The sequence below is a fragment of the Apodemus sylvaticus genome, chromosome 3 (assembly GCF_947179515.1).
Source record: "Apodemus sylvaticus chromosome 3, mApoSyl1.1, whole genome shotgun sequence".
NCBI classification, from domain to species: domain Eukaryota; kingdom Metazoa; phylum Chordata; class Mammalia; order Rodentia; family Muridae; genus Apodemus; species Apodemus sylvaticus.
Genome location: NC_067474.1, coordinates 145,989,049 through 146,014,368, shown reverse-complemented (window position 1 = coordinate 146,014,368; position 25,320 = coordinate 145,989,049). Strand labels below are relative to the sequence as shown.

At 44.9% G+C, this 25,320-nt stretch overlaps 1 protein-coding gene across 1 annotated transcript; it reads left to right on the top strand.

The window, feature by feature from the left end:
• Positions 1-361: 361 nt before the first annotated feature.
• Positions 362-9,338, top strand: Med18 (mediator complex subunit 18). Its single transcript, XM_052177595.1, has 4 exons — positions 362-505; positions 1,415-1,557; positions 4,125-4,722; positions 9,228-9,338. Exons 2-3 carry the CDS (start codon positions 1,485-1,487, stop codon positions 4,676-4,678), a joined length of 627 nt encoding a protein of 208 aa, XP_052033555.1. The 5' UTR covers positions 362-505; positions 1,415-1,484; the 3' UTR covers positions 4,679-4,722; positions 9,228-9,338.
• The last annotated feature ends 15,982 nt before the right edge of the window (positions 9,339-25,320 follow it).

The following is a 25,320-nucleotide window of genomic DNA, read 5'->3' as shown; positions in this document are numbered from 1 at the left end:
CCTCGCATCTTTTTCCGTGAGACTCTTTCCCTCCTCGCTCCCCCCAGTGGTTGAGTTCAAAATTTAAATATAGTATCCAATTAGTTTTAAGAGATCTGATCAAACATCCAGGTCGTCGAAGCTGAAAAACACAAAAGATAAAAAACAAATCAAAATACCGTATTCTAGAGCTGTACTATGACGTGAAGGCTTAGAGTCACCTTCCAGGGTACCACTCTAGACTGGGACCCCAACGCAACGGCAGCCCCGCACCTTGCGCGTGCGCTCTTGCACACCCGTGCCAGAAGGCGGGCGCGTTCCTTGCCCTCTCGGCACCCTTACTTTTCGGGGCTGTAAGCAAAGTTTCCTGTCCACCAGCTTCCTACCGGAAGTGCTGAAGGGACTGTCTGGCGCTTTCTCTGGGTCTGTGCTGACGGGATTTGGGGGTGCGCATTGCGGTGTGCACGCGTGGATTTAAATCCAGCTTTGCAGGGATCTGTAGCGCGAACGGAGACGTGTTGCTAGTGTAAGTGCACACGTGTCCCGGATCTCCGCGGGGGAGGACCGGTGCAGTCACTTTAACTTAATGTTTCCCGCCTGGCTCGTTTGCAAACTGGTTCAAAAAGGCAGAACCAGTTCTAGTCAGATTTCTGCATGTGCCCTGGGGCTTCTCTCTGGGTCTCCATGGTCTCTGCATAGAAGGAAGGGTAGGCGAGGTCCTTAGGTCTCCCTCGGAACTTTTGTTTTGTTTTTGAGACAGTCTCACTGTGATGCCCTAGTTGGCCGGGATTTGCTAGTCTAGCCCGAAGCTGCAGCTGTCTTCCTAACTCCGCCCCCGAGTGTTGAGATTACAGATGTTCCCCCTTCTTTACTTTTGGAAAGCAGGCCTCTCTGTGTAGCCCAAGGTGACGTCACCTTTTTTGGACTATGTATGTTGGTTTCATTTGAGCCAGGTAGTGGGGTGGGGGAGACTAGGGCTGTGTGGTTAAATACCCTTGGTCTTTTTTTTTTTTTTTTTTTTTTGATTTGGTTTTTTCGAGACAGGGTTTCTCTGTATAGCCCTGGCTGTCCTGGAGCTCACTCTGTAGACCAGGCTGGCCTCGAACTCAGAAATCCGCCTGCCTCTGCCTCCCAGAGTGCTGGGATTACAGGCGTGCGCCACCACCGCCTGGCCCCTTGGTCTTATTTTAAAAGAGAAAGTAGGTTTCAGAACAAGAGATTGCATAGCTGCCTCAATATTACATAGAAAAACGTTTATAAGGTTCAGAATTTGAGAATAGGACTAGATGGATATTCCGTATCACCGGGGCTAGAACTCTCTTATTTTTGAGTTACCCGTTCTTGGAACCGGTTGAATAAGCAGATGTTCAAAGTTATGAAGGAATGAGCTTTAGTTTCGAGGCCACTGCCACAGCAAACAGTGTGACTTTTCCAGGTGTATACTGTGCTCACCCGGTTGGAAGATCGTTTGCAGTTCTGTCGTCTTGAACCTAATTAGAGGCATCATGGAGGCACCTCCAGTCAGCATGATGCCGGTCACTGGAGGCACCATTAACATGATGGAGTACCTTCTGCAGGGTGAGTCAGCCTTGCATGGCCAAGCTTTCCGTTTTTTTCTGGTTAGAGCAAGTCGAGATGACTTAAACAACGGCAACTGCCCGGTTCCTGTCACTCAGTAAGTAACTGTGTTTAAAAGAGGCTGGGTGGGAAGATGGGTCAGTGGCCAAGTGGCTCAGTGGCCAGAAACTCACCCTGTAGACCAGTCTGGCCTCAAGTGTCTGGGATTACAGGTATTTGCTACCTTTGTCGGTTTTCTTTATTTTTCTTTTCTCTCTCTCTTGTTTTTTTATTTTTTGGTTTTTCGAGACAGGATTTCTCTGGTAGCCCTGTCTGTCCTGGAACTCACTCTGTAGACCAGGCTGGCCTCGAACTCAGAAATCCTCCTGCCTCTACCTCCCAAGTGCTGGGATTATAGGCGTGCACCATCACGCCCGCCTTAATTTTGTTTCTCTAGAAAGGGTTTTCTCTGTGTAGTTCTCACTGTCGTAGAACTTGCTCTGTAGACCAGGCTGGCCTGGAGCTCAGAATTCAGAGATCCACCTGTTCTGTCTCCCAAGTGCTGGGATTAAAGGCACAAGCCACCACCACATGGTTTTCATTTATTTTCTTTCAACTTGAAAAATTAAAACTTGGGCTAAGGTGATGGCCCAGTGGTTAAAGGCACTGGCTGCTCTTACAGAGGTCCTTGGTTCAGTTCCTAGCACCCACATGGTGGCTCACAACTGTTTTTTGTTTGTTTGTTTGTTTGTTGTTTTTTTGTTTGTTTGTTTGTTTTTTGTTTTTTTTTTGAGACAGGGTTTCTCTGTATAGCCCTGGCTGTCCTGGAACTCACTCTGTAGACCAGGCTGGCCTCGGACTCAGAAATCCGACTGCCTCTGCCTCCCAAGTGCTGGGATTACAGGCGTGCGCCACCACCACCCAGCTTGAGTTAGCATTGTTAATTCACAGTTCGTTCATTTCAGTATGTGTCTCAGCTTTTTGTTGTTCAATGGCCACCAATTTAAATGTATTTATGAGCACATCACAGCGCCCTTACCTGCCCTAGCACAGTTGGGCTGGGCATCTGGTCTACTTCTAGGGTTTTTTTTTTTTTTGGATTTGATTTTTTCGAGACAGGGTTTCTCTGTATGGCCCTGGCTGTCCTGGAACTCACTCTTTAGACCAGGCTGGCCTTGAACTCAGAAATCCGCCTGCCTCTGCCTCTCAGAGTGCTGGGACTACAGGCGTGTGCCACCACTGTCCGGCTCCTTCTAGTTTTTGGTTACATTGAAAATGGCTGCGATAGGTCAGGGGACATGTGGTGGTTCTGTCCTTCATTATGTGGGTGCTGAGGATTGAACTCAGGTCATCAGGCTTGGCAGCAAGCACCTGTGCCCACTGAGCCATCTCATTGGCCCTCTTAAATGTTCTTGACTAAATGTTTAGTTTTGGCCTTGAGCAGTTGGCTTGTGTCTTTTTGTTTATTTTTGGAGCTTCAGTCCTTTTTTTTTTTTTTTTAAGATTTTAAAATACCATTTTAAATTCTGTTTGTATGTGTTTGGAGAGATGGAGGTGTTGGGATCCTTGGAGCTGGAGTTACAGGCAGTCCGGAGCTTCTTGATGTGGGTCGGACTGAACTCTGGCCTCTGCAAGAGCAGTACAAACTTGGCCTCTGCAAGGGCAGTACAAACTCGTTATCTCTGAGCCATTTTCCCAGCCTGAGACTCGTAGCGATTCTACTGCCTCAGACTCCGAGTGCCTTCGTCTCTACTGCCTCAGACTCCGAGTGCCTTCGTGCCTGCCAGTAGAATAACTGTTTAACCTTATTTAATCTTTATTGTTGTTTAATCTTATTATTTTATAGTGCTAGGAATTGAACCCTGAGCCTTGGGCATCAGTCCTCGCCCACTAAGCTCCATCTCTCAGCCTTGGTCGTCTTGGTGACCTGATCAAACCCACGGCCTTGCATCTGGAACACATGGTCTCCCACAGATCTACACCCAGCTACAATTATTTATTTCCAGCCCGTGAAATTCTTTCATTTGTGGAACAAATTCAGATTTTCCCTTTCATATAATTATACTTCAGAACGAGAAGCTGGGCACGGTGGTACACCCCTTTAATCCCATTAAGGCAGGCAGGGGCTGGAGCAGTAGCTGAGAGAGACAGCCTGAACCTCTGATGGGGAAAGATGGGGCAGGCTTTTGAAAACTTCCATTGCTACACGTCCTCCAACCAGGACATTCCTCCTAATCCTTCCCTAAACAATACCAGATATTCAGAGACTAGACATTCAAATGCAGGAGCCTGTGGGGCCACGCTCATGAAAACCACCACCAGACGTTTGCTGCTAAGCCTGACGACTTGAGTTCAATCTCCACAGATAATCAGTCCTAGGAGGTTTCTTTCCCCACATTTAGGCGCCATTGTTTGCCAAGACATGAATGACTAAATATAAAATGTTTTGAATAGAAAAATAAATAGAATCTCATGGATTGTTCTCGTGCAACATTGCATAAAACTGTTTATTTGGCATGTGTATCTTTTGCTTCTTTCATGACCGTAAATGAAATGAGAGCCTGGACTCACTGCTGTCGCCTCTGCAGGAAGTGTTCTGGACCACAGTTTGGAGAGTCTCACCCACCGCCTCCGGGGTTTGTGCGACAACATGGAGCCTGAGACCTTCCTCGACCATGAGATGGTCTTCCTGCTGAAGGGCCAGCAGGCCAGCCCATTTGTCCTAAGGGCCAGGCGCTCCATGGACAGGGCAGGGGCACCCTGGCATCTGCGGTACCTGGGACAGCCCGAAATGGGAGACAAGAACCGCCACGCCCTGGTGCGCAACTGCGTGGACATCGCCACATCTGAGAACCTCACGGACTTCCTGATGGAAATGGGCTTCCGCATGGACCATGAGTTTGTCGCCAAAGGGCACTTGTTCCGGAAGGGCATCATGAAGATTGTGGTGTACAAGATTTTCCGAATCCTGGTCCCAGGGAACACGGACAGCACTGAGGCCCTGTCGCTCTCCTATCTTGTGGAATTAAGTGTTGTCGCCCCGGCTGGGCAGGACATGGTCTCTGATGACATGAGGAACTTTGCAGAGCAGCTCAAACCTCTGGTTCACCTGGAAAAAATAGACCCCAAAAGGCTGATGTGATGAAGAAAGTCTGTCCACCTTTGAGGCCTGTCCTCACCTGGGAGGTGAGAGATCTCATAAGTGTGCCAGGTGCTGCTGCCAGCCAGGCCCACTTCCGTCCAGAAGACGGATGGTGACAGTTGCTTCCTTTGAACTGTTTCCTTCACTTGGTAATTTCTTTTCTTTTGCCTTTCTTTCTTTCTCTTTCTTTCTTTCTTTCTTTCTTTCTCTCTCTCTCTCTCTCTCTCTCTCTCCTTCCTTCCTTCCTTCCTTCCTTCCTTCCTTCCTTTCTTTCTTAATTTTTTGCAACAGGGTTTTACCATGTAGCCCTGACCCCCCTGGAACTCACTACATAAACTAGCTAGCCTGGGACTCAGAGGTTCTTGTCCTTCGCATCTGAGTTCATATGTTGTTAAGGGTCCTTATTAAACCCGATTGTTCATCTTCTTGACACACTTTTCCAATGATAGACCCAGGATAATACGGAGATTTGTTCAAGTCCCCCCTCTGCTCAAAAACAGGGAACCGGAATAAATTAGCTTTTCAGAGGAACAAGTCAAAAAACTAACTCTGATAATTGTTTTTCTTTTCTTTTTTTTTTTTAGAAAAGTATTTTTTTATTCCATTATTTATTTGTTTTTCTTCATGTTTTAAATTGCGTTGTTTTGCCATTAATATACAAGGTTTCTAATGGTGGTGTAGCTGACATTGTGTGGTAATAAAGGCTGAGAAGACTCAGTTGTGACTCTGCCTCTTGCTCATCTTCACTCCTCACTATTCTATTCCTTTATTGCTATATTACTGTCTTGCTGTCACTGTTATTGTGTATGATGTGTGGGGGCCTCTCCAGGACCCACATGGGAGAAAGAAGGAACTGACTCCTGCATCCACAGGATTGGTTGCCTCCTGCACCTGCACATGTGCACACCCACACAAAAATGGAATCAGAAACATTCAAGGAGCTAGTTAGTGATGGAGACGGCTTAGCTCCCACAGAGAGGAGCCAGCCCTAAGTCCAGCACCGGCTTGGTGGCTAGCAATCGTCTGTAGGAGCTCCAGTCCTCGGTGATCTCCCTTGTGAACTGCACAGCCACCAGGCACACACTTAGAGCACAGACATGTCCAGGAAAGAAAAGGGTCATGTGGTGGTGGCGCATGCCATTAACATCAGTCCTGGCACTCCGGAGGCAGAGGCAGGCAGATCTGTGGTCCACAGAGCAAGTTCCAGGACAGCCAGGGCTACACAGAGAAACTCTTACTCAGAGGAGAAAAACAAAAGGCTCATAGTCTTACATTTGAAACGTCAGATATTTTTCTCTTTGTCATTTTTTTTTTCTGCCAGGAAATCTTTCAGCCCGGTTTTTGTTTTTATAGAAGTCTTACCCAGGATCCTACAAACAACCCTAGTGAAATTCACTGTTGGCTCGTCTATCTTATATTTTAGATTACATTTATTTCTTTAGGTCTCACATGTGCATGTGCTTCCGTGCACATGAGGAGGTCAGAGGGCAGCTTCCAGCGGTTCTTTATTTTCACAATTCGGGGCGTGAGTGTGGGATCCAGGTTGTCACACAACCTGGCCGCAAGCACCTCTATTCACATTTCCCTTCCAGAAGAGTTCTCTCACAGCACAGCCTGCAGCTCAGTCAGGGAACCCTTGGCTCGCTTCCCCGCACCCTCCCCACAGCAGCCCGGTTACCAGAAGCCAGCCTCTGCCTCCAGCTGGGACCTGGGGCAGAACTCGGTTTCTGTGCTTGCTCAGCAGTTTCCCCTGCTGAGCTGCAGCCCCAGTCCCTTGCAATTATCCTTTGTAGAGATGTTTTAACCTTTCATGAAAGCAGTATATTTGAGCCATCCTGTCATCAAGGCATCAGAGAGGCTGAGACAGGAGGATCACAGATTCAAGGTCAGGGTGAGCTACATAGCAAGATCCTGTCTCAAACCACCTCAAACCACAGGCATGCTTACACACAGGAAAAGTACATTTTTACTGATGGAACATTTTAAAACCGATAAAATACCAGAGACGGGTCTTTCGTTGCTACACGTGTTGCATCTGTAGCCATGGAGATCTGCAAACCACTACCTGTGGACTGTGGTTGCAAGGGTTTGGAACTTAAAAAAAATTTTTTTTTCCCCTCAGCCAGGCATGGTGGCCCAGCACTCAGGAGGCAGAGAATGACAAATCACTAAGTTTGAGGCCAGCCTGGTCTACAAAGCAAGTTCCTGGACGTTTTGTAGAGCAGGCTGGTCTTGAATTCACATCGCTCCATCTTGCCTCTGCCTCCTGAGTGCTGGAGTGAATGCCTGTGCCAACATGCCTGGCCATAACTCACTTTGGATCTTAGTTTGTCATTCAAAGTATTGTATGAGGGGTGAATCATAGCTCAGTATAGACTGCTTGACTAGCATGCACAAGATCTTAGGTTCCACTCAAACACACTTACACAAACTGTCAAGCAAGGCACAGTTTGTACCTGTTTGTCCCAGCCACCTGAGAAGCTGAAGTCCGAGGAACACTTGAGTCCAGGAACTTAAGCTCCAGTCTGCATAATATAGCAAGACCCAGGTGCGGGGTGGGAAGTGGCATACACCTTTAATTAAGAGACTGAAGCAGGGGCTGGAGAGATGGCTCAGTGGTTAAGAGCACTGACTGCTCTTCCAAAGGTCCTGAGTTCAAATCCCAGCAACCACATGGTGGCTCACAACCATCTGTTATGAGGTCTGACACCCTCTTTTTTTTTTTTTTTTTTTTTTTGGTTTTTTGGATTTGGTTTTTTCGAGACGGGGTTTCTCTGTGTAGCCCTGGCTGTCCTGGAACTCACTCTGTAGACGAGGCTGGCCTTGAACTCAGAAATCTGCCTGCCTCTGCCTCCCAGAGTGCTGGGATTACAGGCGTGCGCCACCAACGCCCGGCACCTGACACCCTCTTCTGGTGTGTCTGAAGAGAGCCACAGTGTATTCATATAAATAAAAGTAAATAAATCTTTAAAAAAAAAAAGAGAGAGATTGAAGCATACAGATTTCTGTGAGTTCGAGACCAGCCTGTTCTACACAGTGAGTTCCCAGAGGGCTGGAGAGATGGTTCAGTGGTTAAGAGCACTGACTGCTCTTCCAGAGGTCCTGAGTTCAATTCTCAGAAACCACATGGTAACTCACAACCATCTGTAATGGGATCTGATGCCCTCTTCTGGTGTGTCTGAAGATAGTGACAGTGTAGATAGATAGATAGATAAATAAATAAATAAATATATAAATAAATAAAAAAGAAAAACAAAACCCCAAAACATGTTTTGTGTGTGTATCTTAAGATGTATATACATACATACATACATACATATACATATTACACATGTGTTATTGTATATAATTCTGAGGAAAGGGAGACAGAAAGGGAGAAAGAAGAGGCAGAAGAGCCAGGGAGTCAGAAGGGAAGACAAGATGGCTCAGCCAGTAAACAGATACCTGCTGTTAAGCCTGAGGAGCTGATTTGATACTTGGGACCCACATGGTGGAAAGAGAGCATTGATTCCCAAAGATTGTCCTCTGACCTCCATACACACCCTAGCATGCAGACATGCATGGGATAAACACCAAATGTAAACGAGACAGATTCCTAACCAGATGGGTGATACATCTCCAGCTCCAGCTCCACTCCACGGAGGCTGAAGCAGGATTGCAAATCTGAGGCCAGTCTGGAACTTGTAAGAAGTATCCCTCAGCCAAGTGTGGTGGCACATGGCTTTAGTCCCAGCACTGGGGAAGCAGAGGCACGTAGATCTTTGAGTTCAAGGCCAGCTTGGTCTCTAGAGCAAGTCAAAGGACAGCCAGGGCTACACAGAAAACCTTGTCTCAATAAACAATAACAAGAAGGAGCTGTGTGGTGGTGGCACACGCCTGTAATCCCAGCACTCTGGGAGGCAGAGGCAGGCGGATTTCTGAGTTCGAGGCCAGCCTGGTCTACAGAGTGAGTTCCAGGACAGCCAGGGCTATACAGAGAAACCCTGTCTCGAAAAAAACAAATCCAAAAAACCAAAAAAAAAAAAAAAAAAAAAAAAAACAAGAAGGAGAAGGAGAAAGAGGAAGGTGGGGGAGGAGAAGAAAGGGAAGAAGAGGGAGGAGGAGGAAAAGGAAGAGGAGGAGAAGAAGTGTTCCTTCATGACCTTTACCTCCATTTATCTCTCCAAGTGCTTACAGTGAGGGGCTGTAACCTGGGGGTTGTAAGATGAAATAAGTCTTTTATTCCCCTGATTGTTTTTGGCCATGGCATTTACCACAGCAACAAAGCAAGCTAAGACATGCTGTCACATGTGTTAGTGCAATCATTCGGATGCTACTTAGCGTGCGGCCTCTGCTCTGTTTCTAAACTCTGCTGTTCATTCTGGGCTAGACAAAGTCTTCCTTTTCAGCCCAGGCCAGCCTTGAACTTGAGGCAGTTCTTCTGCCTTGACCTCCAGAGGACTAGGATTACAGGTGTGAACTACTACACTAAGTTCGAAATTACACTTTTATTCTCCATCACATATAACCACAAGATTGACTCTATTTTTGTTTTCTGTTTTTATTCTAGGCATTGGCTCATGAAGCTGACTTCATCCTTTTGAGGTAGGAGGCTGACCTTGAACTCACAGAAATCTACTTGCTTCCACTTGGAGTGCTGAGATTAAAGACATGAACCATCCTGCCCAGCCTCATCTTCTTAAATTACATTGTGTGTGTGTGTGTGTGTGTGTGTGAAACTGTACACAAAAATGCAGTTGCAAGCCCATCCTCACATGCATGCCTTGGCTTGAATGTGGAGATAAAATGATACCTGTGGGAGCGGCCTCCCCCTTCAGCTGTACGGTTCCACACTAATGCTACCTTTACCCACTGAGCCAACCTCACGGCCATCCTGCATTTTCTTTTATTAACGTTATGATCTTAACTTTCACATTTCAGCCTTTAAGCCATTTGAAGTCTGTCTTCTACACAGTTTCAAGCAGAGAGACCCGCCTTTCTTCTGCCAGCAGTGAACTAGTTTCTGTCACCACCTGGGACAAATCTCTCCGGGGCTCTGTGGTGTGCCACCTTTAGCACACACTAACTTCCCACGTAGAGTGTCTTGAGCTCCCCTCGACTCCACTGGCCTCTTCTGTGTTTCCTGCCAGCAGCCGGCAGAGTGTTTTTATTGGCTCTGTGGTAGATCCAGTTCCACCAGTTCCACCAGTAGGGCAGGTACCCTTGCTTTGCTTTTCCCCTTAAACTAGACTTAGTTTTCAAAGGCCACAGAGCCGCACACCTACAACCCCAGCATGGGGAGGGGCAAGCTGTAGAGAGATCAGAATGCAAGGCCAGGAATTCATATAGAAAACTTTTTTGTCCTTCTTGAATAATAACTGTTCATGGACTCACTTATGGGAATCCCCATCTTCCACTAAGAAAATTTGAGGTTTATAAGGGAGGAGTTTTGTTTCATTTCTGTCTGTACCCCATGCATGTGCCTGAATGGCCTAAGGTAGTTCCCTGGACAGTTATTGAACAAATTAATGAAAATATTTTTGGGGCTGGAGAGATGGCTCAGTGGTTAAGAGTACTGACTGCTCTCCTGAAGGTCCTGAGTTCAAATCCAGTCAACCACATGGTGGCTCACAACCATGTGTAATGAGATCTGACACCTGCTTCTGGTGTGTCTGAAGACAGCTACAGTGTACTTACATATAAATAAGTAAAGAAATATTTTTGTATGTGTGTGGTGTTTTTTTGTTTTTTGCTTTGTGTTTTTTTGTTTTTGTTTTTTCGAAACAGGGTTTCTCTGTGTAGCCCTGGCGATCCTGGAACTCACTCTGTAGACCAGGCTGGCCTTAAACTCAGAAATCCACCTGAATCTGCTTCCCTTTAATCCTCTGGGATTAAAGGCATGCACTACCACTGCCCGGCACGTGTGTGGTTTTTTTAAGACAGGGTTTCTCTGTATATTTCTGGCTGTTCTGGTGGTACAGATCTGTAATCTCAGCACTTGGAAGGCAGACAGGTGGATCTCCATGAATTCAAGGCCATATATACTGTCTGGCCCTTTGTAGGAAAAGAGTGCTCATTCCTCAGTACACTACAATTTAGTTTCAGTCCTAGGTAATCATACACTCACACACAGATGCACACAGAACACACACACACACACACACACACACACACACACACACACACACACGCACGCACACACACACAGAGTTTTCTTTTATTCTGTTTGTTGAGGAAAGGTATCCTTCTAGGGCCAGAACTCCCTAGCCCCTAGCTGGTCTTGAACCCATGGCAGCATGCCTGTCTCAGCCTCCACCGAGTAAGAGCACTCCCAAGTGGAAGATCACTTGCCGAGCACGTTAAAGCCCTAGGGTCTGATTCTCAGGACCTCAAGAGAAAAAAAAAAAAAGAGTTTGGGTGTTTGTTCATGACAGTCCACCTCGACCTTGAACTTGCTGTGTAGCCAAGGCTGGCCTAAAACTCCCAAGTCTCATGCTGGAGATAGGGTTCACTAGCTGCTCTTTCAGAGAACTCCTGTTCCATTCCTAGCACTCTCTTGGGATCACAGTTGACTATAACTCCAGGCCCACAATCCAAGACTCTCTTCTGACAATTGTGGGTATTGCATACCTAAAGTGTATAGCCATACATGCTGGCAGAACACCCATACACAGAAAATAAAGGTTTGTTTGTTTGTTTTTAAAGTAGTCACGTGTGGTGACACACCCCTTTGATCCTAGCAGAGGCAGGTAGAGTGCTGTGATTTTGAGGCCAGCCTGGTCTCAAAAGTTCCACAAGTTCTCAAAAATGTCACAGTAAGTCCTGAGACAGTCAGGGCTACATAGTAAGATCCTATCTAAACAAAAAACAAAACAAACAACAATAAAAAATAAACCAAACCACCACAGTGACCACCAGTCATCATTCACAAAGTTGAACGCATACACACCCAATAAAAATTTTTTAAAAAATTAAAATGGTGGGCTGGAGAGATGGCTCAGCGGTTAAGAGCACTGACTGCTCTCCCAAAGGTCCTGAGTTCAAATCCCAGCAACCACATGGTGGCTCACAACCATCCGTAATGAGTTCTGACACCCTTTTCTGGAGTGTCTGAAGACAGCTACAGTGTACTCACATATAATAAATAAATAAATCTTTAAAAAAAAAATTAAAATGGTGCTGGTGCACATCTTCATTTCCAGCTCTTGGGAAGCGGAGGAAGGTGGATCTCTACTGATTCAAGGCCAGCCAAGACTCCATGGGGAGTTCCAGGCCAGTCAAGTCTATATAATGAAACTGTGTTTTTTTAAAAAAAAAAAATAACAGCATCAAATACATTTTAAAAGGGAAACAGACTCATCCCTAAATCTACATCTGTCTCCCGAGTGCTGAGACTATAGCCATGAGCTACTAGTCTTGGCTAAAAAAGGGACAATGTGACAATGTGACAATGTGACATGCTGGCAGGCACCTGTGCTTTTGTTTGGCTTTCCTGTGTAAGCCATCAAATCACTGGCAAACAATGGCGCTTCCCTCTCCTGCATACTCTTAATTTCTTTTGTTATTTAATCTATTCATTTAGTGAGTGTTTTGATTGCATGTATGTCTGTGTACCATATGGGTCCCTGTCACTCACAGAGGCCATAAAAGGGTGTCTGATCCCCTAGAACTGCAGTTCCAAATGGTCGTGAGCTTCCATGTAGGTGCTGGGAATAGAACCTGGGTCCTCTGCAAGAGTAGCAAAGGCTCTTAACCTCTGAGCCGGCTCTCTAGCACCCTTGCATGAAGCTTTTCAACACAGGTTCTGAAAAGTTGGGAATTCCTGTCTTTCTTCGGTCTCTTCTAGGCCACATGAAGGCCACTTCCTGTCCTCCATCTTGAACTTGCTATGTAGCTTAACTCCTAAGTCTCATGCTGGAGATAAGGCTCTCTATATCTGGAGAGTATCAGACAAAGTCTGATACTTAGACCTCTAACCTTTTAAAAACAATTGTGTATGTATGTATACATACATGCATGTATGTATGTATTTTGTTTATAGGATGTCCCCTAGCACAAGCTAGCCTTGAATATATATAGCCATGAATGACTTGAATGACTATGGTCTTCTGTGACTTTCCATGCCGGGTCAATATGGCGGGGAGGCCCTCTCCCAACTGAGCTACATCCTCAGCCTTGACCTCTGACCTCTGACCTTTGACAGTAACTAAATGGCACCATGGATTTCAGGGTTCGCCGAGTTCCTTATACTATCATCTCCGTGTGTGTATTTTGGCGTCTAGTGCTAACACTTCCTAGCTGATGCATGTTGGGTGAGTGGTTTAAGCTTTTACAAAATCTATTTCCTTGTGCATGTAATTGTAGTCTCTCTTTTCAGAAGTAGGTCAGACAAGCTAAATTACCAGTGTGCATAAATGCATAAAACCTAGTGCATTGTTGCCATATAGTTGCCTGATATATGTCAGTATTATTTTTGTACTTTTTTGTGTGTATATGTATAGGCGTGTGTATAGGCACATACACACACACACGTCCGTGAGGACTCAAGGAGCCATCCACCTTTATTAGGGATGGGGTTGGCAGCTAAACCCGGTGTTTGCCAGTCAGGCTAGATTGGTGGGAAGCAAGCCCAAGGAGCTTATCTCATTTTCTCAGCACTGGGACTATAAGACTGGGCCCTCGAATCCCTATTTCTGTGTGGGTTGAGAGGCTTGAAGAGATCCTCATGCATGTACAACCTTCACGTTACCAACTGAGCCATCCCCCGGCCCCTATTTCTGTACTATTGACAAACCTGTAAGCTTCCTGTGGGGAAGTTTGGATTCAAATTCAAACTTCACTTCGGGGCCTGTGGTGAGGTTCAGGGCAAAGCACAGTTTTGCTGGATCAAGGTTCCGGGTCTGGTATGTAGCACCCAAGACAACATAAATATCCAGGAGCAAACTGCCACTGTAGAGTCTCATTCAAGCAGGCGAAGCACCTTATTTTCATCTGTGTCCCACCCACCACCATTTGCAATGCTGGAGATGGGACTGGGGGCCTACTCGTTAGGCCTTGTGCTCTGTGAACCTCTTCCTATGGGCCATACCAGAGATTATCCAAGATAGTTACAAACATTTAACACTTGGATATATGTATGTGTGTATACACACGTGCACACACATGGATGTGAATATATGTGCATATAAGTATATGTGCGTATGTATATTTTTTTTTCCTGAGATAGGGTTTCTCTGTGTAGCCCTGGCTGTCCTGGAACTCACTCTGTAGACCAGGCTGGCCTCGAACTCAGAAATCCACCTGCCTCTGCCTCCCAAGTGCTGGGATTAAAGGCATGAGCCACCACTGGCAGGCTGCATATGTGTATTTGTGTATATGTATATATGCATATAATATATGTTTGCATGTGTGTATTTGTGTATATGTATATATGTATATATGTATGTATATATGTGTGAACAGAGGCAGGTCTCTGTGAGTTTGAGGCCAGCTTGGTCTACAGAGTGAGTTCCAGGACAGAGAAAATCCATGTCTTGAAAACACACACACACACACACACACACAGGCTGGTTTAAATAAAAATGCAAGGGTCGTGACTGTGGCTCATTGGGTAAGTGCTGTCAAGCCTGATGACTGAATTCAGGCCCTGGGACCCACATGGTAGGAGAGAAGCTACTCCAAGAAGTTGTCCTCTGACCTCCACATGCATGCTGTGTTATGTGTACACACACCCACCACACCCAGAAATTACTCAGCTGGGTTGGGGATATAGCTGAGTTAGCAGAGCACTTGTGTAGCATGCAGGAGGCCCTGGGTTTGATCCTTGCCTTCTGCCTATAATTCCAGCACTTGATAGGTGATGGATAGAGAAAGAGCAGAAGCCCAAGGGTATTCTTAGCTACACAGGGAGTTGAAGGTCAGCCTAAGCTGCGTGAAGGCCTGTCTCAAAAAGAAAAAAAAAAGATGGTAGGAGAGATGGCTCAGTGGTTAGGAGCACTGACTGCTCTTCCAGAGGTGCTGAGTTCAAATCCCAGCAACCACGTGGTGACTCACAACCATCTATAATGGGATCCAATGCCCTCTTCTGGTGTGTGTGAAGACAGCTACAGTGTACTCACATACATAACATCAATCAATCAATCAATCTTTAAAAAATGAGACAAGAGACCAGAAATTGCTCAGCATTTAGTGATCCAATTTATTTTTAAAAATTTCATTTTCAAATTATGTATTTATTTACTTATTTGGTGTGGTGTGGTGTGTATGTGTATATGTGTGTATCTCAGATACTCTCAGAGACCAGAAGAGGATGCTGGACCTTGTGGTACCAGAGTTACAGGTAGTCATGAATCATCCAATATGGAAGCTGGGAACTGAACTCAGGTCCTCTGAAAGAGCTTAAGCACTGAGCCATCTCTCCAGCCCCCTTTTCTAGTGTTTTGTTTTTCTCTGTGAGGCAAAGTCTCACACATGATATTGCTTCAACTGGCCTAGAACTGGATAGATCAGGCTAACTGCAGACTCATGGAGATTTTCCAGTCTCTCCCTCCCAAGTGCTGGGATTAAGTGCATGTGCCATTTTGTCTAGCAAATTTTTTTCATATAATAATACTATTATAATTATTTATAAGGTTTTTTTTTTTTCGTTTTTGGTTTTTTGAGACAGGGTTTCTCTGTGTAGCCCTGGCTGTCCTGGAACTCACTCTGTAGACCAGGCTGGCCTCGAACTTACAAATCTGCCTGCCTCTGCCTTCCAAGTGCTGGGATTAAAGGCGTGCGCCACCACTTAATAGCTATTTACAAGTTCAAATTTTAAGTTGTATACTGTAGACTGGGTACTAGCTCAAATATTTTCATACATAATAATTCATACCCTAAGTGGGTAGTGGTGCACATCTTTTATCCCAGCACTTCAGAGGCAGAGGCAGGTGGATTTCTGTGAGTTTGAGGCCAGCTTTGTCTGCAAAGTGAGTTCCAGGACAGAGAAACCCTGTCTTGAACAAAACAAAACAAAACAACAACAACAACAAAATCATACCCTGGAAGGAAGACAGTTTCCCACTTACTGACAAGGAGCCCGAGGTGGAGATAAGCCATCTGTGTGTACCCCTGTGTCCTGTGTCCTGGTTTTTGGATCAAGCGCAGGTCCTGATGTTTGTAGGGCAATGACATTTGTGGCTGAGCTATCTCCCCAGCTTCTAACATCTTTAGTTTTCATTTTGTGGTGGTAGCTGCTGGACACAAGGCCTTCCACATACTAAGCCAATCCTCTACCCCAGCTTCACCCTACTTCTGATTTATTTTTATATGTGTGTGGGTATTTTATCTACATGTATGTCTGTGTACCACCTGTGTGCCTGATGCTAAGAGAGGGCAGAAAAGGGTGTCAGAGCAGATGGAACTAAAGTCACAGACAGTTGTGAGTCACAATCTAGGAGCTGGGACTTGAATTCTGGTCCTCTAGTAGAACATCCAGTGCTCTTAACCTCTGAGCCATCTCTATAACCCAGCTGCCTCTGCATCTTTCTTTCTTTCTTTCTTTGTTTCTTTCTTTGTTTGTTTGTTTGTTTCTTTCTTTCTTTCTTTCTTTCTTTCTTTCTTTCTTTCTTTCTTTTTCTTTCCTTCCTTCCTTCCTTCCTTCCTTCCTTCCTTCCTTCCTTCCTTCCTTCCTTCCTTTCTTTTTCTTCCTCTTCTTCTTCTTCTTTTGTTTGTTTTTTGGGTTTTTTTTTTTTTTGTTTGCTTGCTTGTTTGAGACAGGATTTCTCTGTGTAGCCCTTTCTGTTTCAGAACTCACTTTGCAGACCAGGCTAGCCTTGAACTCAGAAATCTCTTGAACTCAGAAATCTGCCTGCCTCTGTCATCTGCCAAATTCTGGGATTAAAGGTATGAACCACAAGCTCTTTGCTCCTAGTTCGTTTTTGATTTTGATTTTTGTTTGTTTGTACTATGTCTGCCCTGTCCATCTGTTCAGCCTGTCCCTGCCTGTCCTGTCCCCCCACCCCCACCCCCAGACAGGTTTTCTCTATGTATCCCTGGCTGTCATGGACTCACTTTATAGACAAGGCTGTCTGGGAACTCTCCGAGATCTACCTGTTCTGCCTTTGGAGTGCTGGGATTAAAGGCCCATGACACCCTGCTCAGCTCTGAGTTCTTAAGTTTTTAATTGAGACAGCACTTACTGTGTCTCCTAGGCTGGCCTCAAACTCATTCTCCCCCTGCTGTAGCCTCCTGTGTGCTGGAATTACTGACACATTCCTCCATGCCCAGCTCACTTGTTTATGTTTTCACAATGGTTCTATAATTTTTATATAATTTAAAAGAGATCGTAGTGGTGGCAAACACCTTTGATCCCCGCAAACACTTGGAAGGCAGAAGCAGGTGGACCTCTTGACTTTGAGGCCAGTTGGCCTATAGAGGGAGTTTCAGGACAGCCAGGGCCACACAGAGAAATCCTGTCTTAAAAAACAAACACAAAAAATGAAAAAAAAAAAAAAAAAAAAAAGCAGGGCGGTGGTGGCGCACACCTGTAATCCCAGCACTCTGGGAGGCAGAGGCAGGCGGATTTCTAAGTTCGAGGCCAGCCTGGTCTACAGAGTGAATTCCAGGACAGCCAGGGCTACACAGAGAAACCTGTCTTGAAAAAAAATCAAATCCAAAAAACCAAAAAAAAATAAGAAAGAAAGAAAAAAAGAAAGAAAGAAAGAAAGACAGAGAGAAAGAAAGAAAGAAGGAAGGAAGGAAGGAAGGAAGGAAGGAAGGAAGGAAGGAAGGAAGGAAGGAAGGAAGGAAAGAAAGAAAGAAAGAAAGAAAGAAAGAAAGAAAGAAAGAAAGAAAGAAAGAAAGAGAAAGAAAGAAAGAAAAACACACCAAAAAGGTAAAGCAAGGATATCTGGAATTTTCCACTTTCTTCCTGGCTGTAGAATCTGTGGTATGTCCAGTGCTTGAATGACAAGAAGGGAAGCCTGTCCCTGTCTTGGGAGGTGATTGGCTTTATTCTCACTTGAGGGAGGGAGGATTTAGCCTAGGATGCCCTCTGCAGTGACAGGTTCTTAACAGTGAGGATGCCCATGGATGGAGAACTAGGGATGAACTTTATTGACAGGATGTGAGTCACTGCTCTGGCCTTTTGTCAGTCTGACTAATTGTTGCTGTGTTTTCCCTTGGTAGTATGAGTAGGAAATAATGGGAGTAATCTAAGGAACAAACAAACAGGTGATAAGCACCCAAATAAGTAGCTCCCTTGGGCGCGGGTTTGGACTGTTGGAAGAGAAGGGGGAAATCAAGCCCATTTATTTTAATGTCAGTTTATATTTATAAAGCTCTTAATCTATTAAAATCACGATATGGTGGAGAGTGATTGAGGAGGGCATAGTGAAACTCTGGCCTTCCAGCACGTGTGTGCACATGTGCATACACCCACACACGTGAACTAAAATGATTGGCAGCACCACCTAAACTGAGTGTGGGGGTGCATAGCTGTAGCCCTAACACTTGAGAGGAAGAATCAGGAGTCCTGAAATTCAAGGTACCCTCTGGTTTTACTCTGTGAACAGACACCATGACCAAGGCAACTCTTCTAAGGACAACATTTAATTGGGGCTGGCTTACAGGCTCAGAGGTTCAGTCCAGTATCATTAAGGCGGGAACATGGCGCCCGGACAGTGGTGGAACACGCCTGTAATCCCAGAACTCTGGGAGGCAGAGGCAGGCAGATTTCTGAGTTCAAGGCCAGCTTGGTCTACAGAGTGAGTTCCAGGACAGCCAGGACTATACAGAGAAACCCTGTCTGGAAAAAACAACAACAACAACAACAACAAAAGGTGGGAACATGGAGCGTGGCAGCACCCAGGCAGGCACCGCACAGGAGCAGCTGAGATGGTCTATATCTTTGGGCTGGAGAGATGGCTCAGCAGTTAAAAGCACTCACTGCTCTTCTGAAGGTCATGAATTCAAATCCCAGCACCCACATGGTTCACAACATTCCATAATGAAAAACAAATAAAAAAACTTAGGGGCTGGAGAGTGAGCAGGGGCCAGAGCAGAAGGCAAGAGTCGGGTGGGGGGCAATGAGCTTAGCTGAAAACTTAATGTGCTTTTATAAAAAAATAAATAAATAGAAGAAATAGCTAACCCCCCCCCCCAAAAAAAAAGTCCTACATCTTCACCTGAAGCTGAATCCAAGTAGCTAGGATGACACACCTATTCCTATAAGGCCACACCCACTCCAGCAGTGCCACACCTTCTAATGGGTCGAGCATATATAAACCATAACACACTCCACCTGTCTGGGATATGTGAGACCCTTTCTCAAAAACTGTGTGTGGGAGGATTAAATAAATAAGTTCAGCCAGATGTGGTCATGTGTGCGTATACTCCCTGAACTCTGGAGGCTGAGGCAGGAGTATTGCAAGTTCAAAGACACCCTGGGCAGAGATCATGTCTCAGAAGCAAAACAACAGGGGCTGCTTCAGCTGACCTTTCTATTTTGTGGGTTCTTTTTGCTCCCCTTATCCCCTTGGTTTCACCCTCTAAGGCTAGTTAGAAGACAAAGAAGGGTAGAGGAGAGAGGGGTTGGAGAGAGAGAGAGAGAATATAATTACTAACAAACTGCTCCCAACCCATTGGGGCTCTAGCATTTATACACCCTCTGAAAAATTCCCAGAATTCCAAATGTAACGCAATCATAGAAACTATCTGCAGCTGGCAAAAATGACATCTCTGTTTGAACATGAGGCAAACTGTAGTCAGCGGCTCTGAAGCAGACTCTTATCCCCACACCTGAGATTAAACAAAAACACATTCTTATAATATTTCTGTTTTTTTTAAAAAAGAAAAAAAATTCCAGAATTCTCACTACATTTTCCCCTTTCTGCTTTAATCCATTAATTATGGAGGGTGTGGCAGGAAATTATAAACAGAGACCTTTTCAATGAACTAAGCCCTTTCAGGTCACTGGCGAGATTTTCAGGAGACCTCTCCTGCTCTTTCTACAGGAGAGGCTTTGCCTTTGAGGCAGGGAAACAGTAGCAGCTGAGCAACACTATTATCTATGTAAAACTGCATCTCTCTTTTACATAGGCTATAAGTTTAATTTCTTATGATTTCCTTTGAAATCTTCATTTGTAATTCCTGGGTGCACAATGAAGTCAATCCTCTCCTTTCTGTCATCCCTACTGTCCCCGATCATCCCTACTGTCCCTGATCATCCCTACTGTCCCCGATCATCCCTACTGTCCCTGATCATCCCTACTGTTCCTGATTACCTCTACTGTCCCTGATCATCCCTACTGTTCCTGATTATCCCTACTGTCCCTGATCATCCCTACTGTCCCTGATCATTCCTACTGTCCCCGATCATCCCTACTGTCCCGGATCATCCCTACTGTTCCTGATTACCTCTACTGTCCCTGATCATCCCTACTGTTCCTGATTACCTCTACTGTCCCTGATCATCCCTACTGTTCCTGATTATCCCTACTGTCCCTGATCATCCCTACTGACCCTGATCATCCCTACTGTCCCTGATCGTCCCTACTGTCCCGATTGTCCCTACTGTCCCTGATCATCTCTACTGTCCCTGGTCATCCCTACTGTTCCCGATCATCCCTACTGTCCCTGATCATCCCTACTGTTCCCGATCATCCCTACTGTTCCTGATCATCCCTACTGTTCCCGATCATCTCTACTGTTCCTGATTATCTCTACTGTCCCTGATCATCCCTACTGTCCCTGATCATCCCTACTGTCCCTGATCATCCCTACTGTTCCTGATTATCCCTACTGTTCCTGATCATCCCTACTGTCCCTGAGGGCAAAGGACCATAAACTCCAGTAGTTATTTTATAACATTGAATTTTTTTTCGGGGGGGGGGGGGGGGATAGAGCAAGATGTTTACCTGTGGCTAAGTCTAGAGCCAAGCTGCCTGCAGTAACATTCATTAAATCTCCAATGTGGAAGGAAGGTTTTTTGGTTTGCTTGTCATTCCTTAGCTGAAACAGCACGCACTTTTTGCTTTGGGGCCTTGGGCTAGGCCCCCAAAGCCATTTCCCTATGATAAGAAATTACCTTATCTCTTTGGCCCTATGCTCATTGGTCCAATACCAACTCTTGCCATATATTGTGAATACTCCTGGAAGCCTAGGCCTTACTTCAAGCCACTTGTGTGGAATTACTGACACCCCCTCCCCATGCCCAGGAGAAACACATACATATAGGAATAGTTTTTATATTTAGAAAAACCATTGCCCTTTAAGATGCCTTGCTCACAATTTTGTTATAAATAATTATATTTACCACAATTAAGCCCCAGGCATTTTGAGATCTGAGTCTTTTAGCAGCTTGGTCACAGCCTCTCTGCAAACGAGTATATTCCCTGCAACTGAAACACTGCCAATTTTGATGTTGGAGACCTCTAACTATAGCTTAATCTATATTAATTATATTAGCATGGTACACGTTAGAACCTATACCTGCTGTGTCCCTTGTCCACCCGTCTATAGGCACTGCTCTTGATTTCAATGGTCCTTTACCTTTTTACATTTCAGTATTTGCATTTCCATATGTCAAGGTCTCTATCAACCTCTGTCTTATGTCAGGATCTCATATGGCTTTGTTCACAGCTGAGGCTACTCATGTAAAAAAATCAGCAAAGGCTTCTCCAGAGCCTTGTATGATCATTGTAAATGAGGTAGATCCCCTACCCCATTCAACTCTGTCCCAGGCTCCTAAAGCCACTACTAACCCACAATGTTCTATAGAAACTCCATCAAGTTGAAACTGTTCTTGGTCAATACTCACAGCTTCTTCCCTCCACCATGTTAACTGTTGCAATTTTGGAAGGACTTCTAGTACAGTCATTACTAATCCCTTCCAGTCTTGGGAGTAATTCCATTTTGAGTGGCACAGTTATTTAGAATTTATTTCACATAAGGCAAATGCATCCCATATGAAATCATTGCCTCTTTAAAATGCCTTGGATCTATCATTTCTATAGGATATCAGCCTGTCTCGTTATAACCCTATTTTATACCATTGGCAGCTATACTCAGGGAAAGCTGATGGGGGATGTTATATCCCCAGGCTGCCCCTCCTCCCATGCTGGCAGTTTGCTTGGTTCAAAATTAAGCCTTTCTTTTGAAACCAGCTGTTTCATCAGACTGTCCTCCTTTTTCAGCTTTTCTCTGACTCGACCGCCCTCCTGTGCAGTTTCTTCCCCTTTCCTCCTGTAGGAAACTCCCACTCTCTTGCTCATCACTGGGACTGAGCCTTTTTATTCCATTTTCTGGTGTTTCTCACTTCTCAAGAGCTTCCATCTCCACCACCAACCTCTCCAGTTGCACAGCCCTCTGCAACCCTTTCAGAAAAGAGAGAGCAGAGTGACCCCTATTCTTTTCCTATTTTAGTCATTTTTTTGTTTCTCAGGCTCCTTCATTTCCACCTACAAATTTTCCAAATTTGTCAGCCAGTCTTTGAAACTTTTTTGAAATAGAACATACAAAGAAGAAGGAGAAGAAGAAGATAAAAGAGGAGGAGGAGGAGAAGGAGGAGGAGGAGGAGGAAACAAATAGAAAACCCCCTCTGTAATCAAAGTGGGGGATATCCCAGTGGTAATAGTTACAATAAACTTTTTGCTGGCATCTTGAAAAAAACTATTACTTTATCCATTTTGTGGATTTTTCTTTTTCCCACTCTTTATCCTCTCCCCCATTTTCACCCCTACCAATAGATAAAAGAAAAAGAAGGATAGATGGGGAAAGAGAGATAGAAATCTTTGAATTTTTTCTTCTCATTTTTTTTTTAGCACGACTACAAACAAGTCACAATCAGCCTCCCTAACAGACCAACAACCACCATCCCCACCTATTGGGCTCTAGAATTTATACACTCTCTGAAAAGATCCCAGAATTCCAAATGACACACAATTACAGAAACTATCTGCAGCTAGCAAAAGCATGCCTCTGCTAGAGCACGAGACAAATCAGAGTCAGCTGCTCCGAAGCACCTGGGGTTAAAAGGAAAACATATACTACTTCTGGGTGGGTGTTTTGTTTTTGTTTTTATGTAAACAAAAATTCCAGAATCCTTACTACAGGCTGTAGAGATGGCCTAACAGTTAGGGGTACTGACTGCTTTTCTAGGACCCAGGCCAAATCCCCAGCAGAGAGACATGGACACTCACAACTGCCTGGACATCCAGTTCCAGGAAATCTGACACTGCTGACAGAGGTCTTCTGACCTCTGCAATCACCAGGAATGTACACAGTATACCAAACATATATGCAGGAACAACAATCATATACCTAAAATAAAAAAATTAAAATAAAATATAAATTAAAAAAAAACATCAAAACCCAAGGAAACAAACAACAGGAATTTCACAGCATGATCTTATGAAGTTGCTAGGTGGGTAAAGTTGCTTTTCACTAAATGTAACAACCTAAGTTGGAAGAGAGAAACCAACTCCCTCAAGTTGTCCTTTGACCTCCACATCCATGCTATAGCACATATATGTGCACCCACCACACAAATCAATTAATCAGTCAATCCTTTTTTAAATAAAGAAAAAGGCCAAAACACAATAGGCAAGATGGTTCAGCTGGTAAAGATACTTGCTGCCAAACCAAGCTACTGAATTTCAATCCCTGGAGCTTGACCTCTGACCTCCACAGTCACACTGCGACTCATGTGTCCCCTCTTTATGAATAAATGAAATGCTTTTTCTGTTTGTTTGTTTGTTGTTTGGTTTTTTTCAAGACAGGGTTCCTCTGCCCTGGAACTCACTCTGTAGACCAGGCTGGCCTTGAACTCAGAAATCCGCCTGTCTCTGCCTCCCAGAGTGCTGGGATTACAGGTGTGTGCCATCACCACCCAGCTTTTTTTGATGTTTTTTAATCAGAAGAATAAAAGGTTTAGATTTCAGAGCAGTTTTGGTTTATTTTTTTGGACTAAGGATGATCAGTTTAAAGTGGTAAAGGTTCTTTTGTTATTTATTTATTTATTAAATATGGCCTTAAGTTCCTGGGCTCATAAGCTCCTCCACCATCAGCCTCCTAAATTGCTAGAATCCCAGGCAATCTCCACCATGTCCACCATCCTTAATGATGGCTGCTTTCAAGATGTCTGTCTCTTGATTCCATCAGTCCCTCCAGGCAGGTAACCTCCCCATAGAATAGCCCTGTATTCCTGAAGATTCCCTTTATGTCTATCATATTGACTTTCCTAAGTCCCAAAACTCGTGTGTGTGTGTGTGTGTGTGTGTGTGTGTATGTATGTGCCAGAGTGTTTGTATGCACACTGTACATGCAGTATATATATGTGTATGTGTGTGTGTGTGTGTGTGTGTGTGTGTATGTATGTATGAGTGCTTGTGTACTGACCTGTGCAGGACTTAGAAGGCAAAGGAGGACATACGGGGTCCTGTCCTATCAGAGTCTCCCTTGGGACTGAGCTCACCGTGCTGCCCCTTGATTCCCCTGGGAATCAAGTTGGTCAACAAGCTCCTGGGATCCCCCTGTCTGTACCTCCCACAGCGCTGTGGGACAGGATATGATTGTGTTCCTCTTTGTTATCTGGATGATAAAGATCCTAACTCAGGATCTCATGATTGTGTAGCAAGCACTCTTACCCACTAACTCATCTGCAATCCCTCATAACGTTTAAAACATTTAGTGTCAGTAGGCCATGTCTTCCCCAGATTTCCTCCTTCCCCTCATCACTGAGGCTCCAGCTCAGGGCCTTGTACATGAGAAGCAGGTGAGGTAACATTGAGTTACATCTTGTCCTTAGCATTTCTATTGCTGTCACCAAAAAGCAAGTTGGGGAGGAAAGGGTTTATTTGGCTTATACTTCCACTTCATTGTTCTCAATCAAAGGAAGTCAGGACAGGAACTCAGAGCAGGAACTGGAGCCAGGAGCTGATGCAGAGACCATGCTTACTGGCTTGTGTTCCCCTGGCTTGCTCAGCCTGCTTTCTTACAGAACCCAGGACCACCAGCCCAGGGATGGCACCGCCCACAATGGTCTGGGCCCTCCCACTTTGATCACTAATTGAGAAAATGCCTAACATCTGGATCTCATGGAGGTGTTTTTTCAACTAAGGTTTCTTCCTCCTTGATGCTCTAGTTTATGTCAAAGTTGACACCAAACCAGCCAGTACACATCTGCAGCCTTTTCGGAGGATAAAGGGGAAAGGAAGGAAAGGTGTGTGTGTGTAAAGATATTCTGGGTGGTAGCCGCACACACCTTTAATCTAAGCACTTGGAAGGCAGTGGCAGGTCTGCCTCCCAAGAGGCAAGTCAATTTTATCTGGCCTCTAAAATTGAGGCCAGCTTGGTCTACAGTTAGTTCCAGGATGGCTAGGGTTCTACAGAAAAAAATCTTGTGTCAAAAAACAAACAAACAAACAAAAACAAAAACAAAAAAACAAGAAAGGGACTGGAGAGATGGCTCAGCAGTTAAGAGCACTGACTGCTCTTCCGAAGGTCCTGAGTTCAAATCCCAGCAACCACATGGTAGCTCACAACCATCCTTAACAAGATCTGATGCCCTCTTCCGGAGTGTCTGAAGACAGCTACAGTGTACTTACATATAATAAATAAATAAATCTTTAAAAAAGAAATAAAAGAAAATAAAAGGTGCTGCTATGCTCCACTTTTGATAGTTT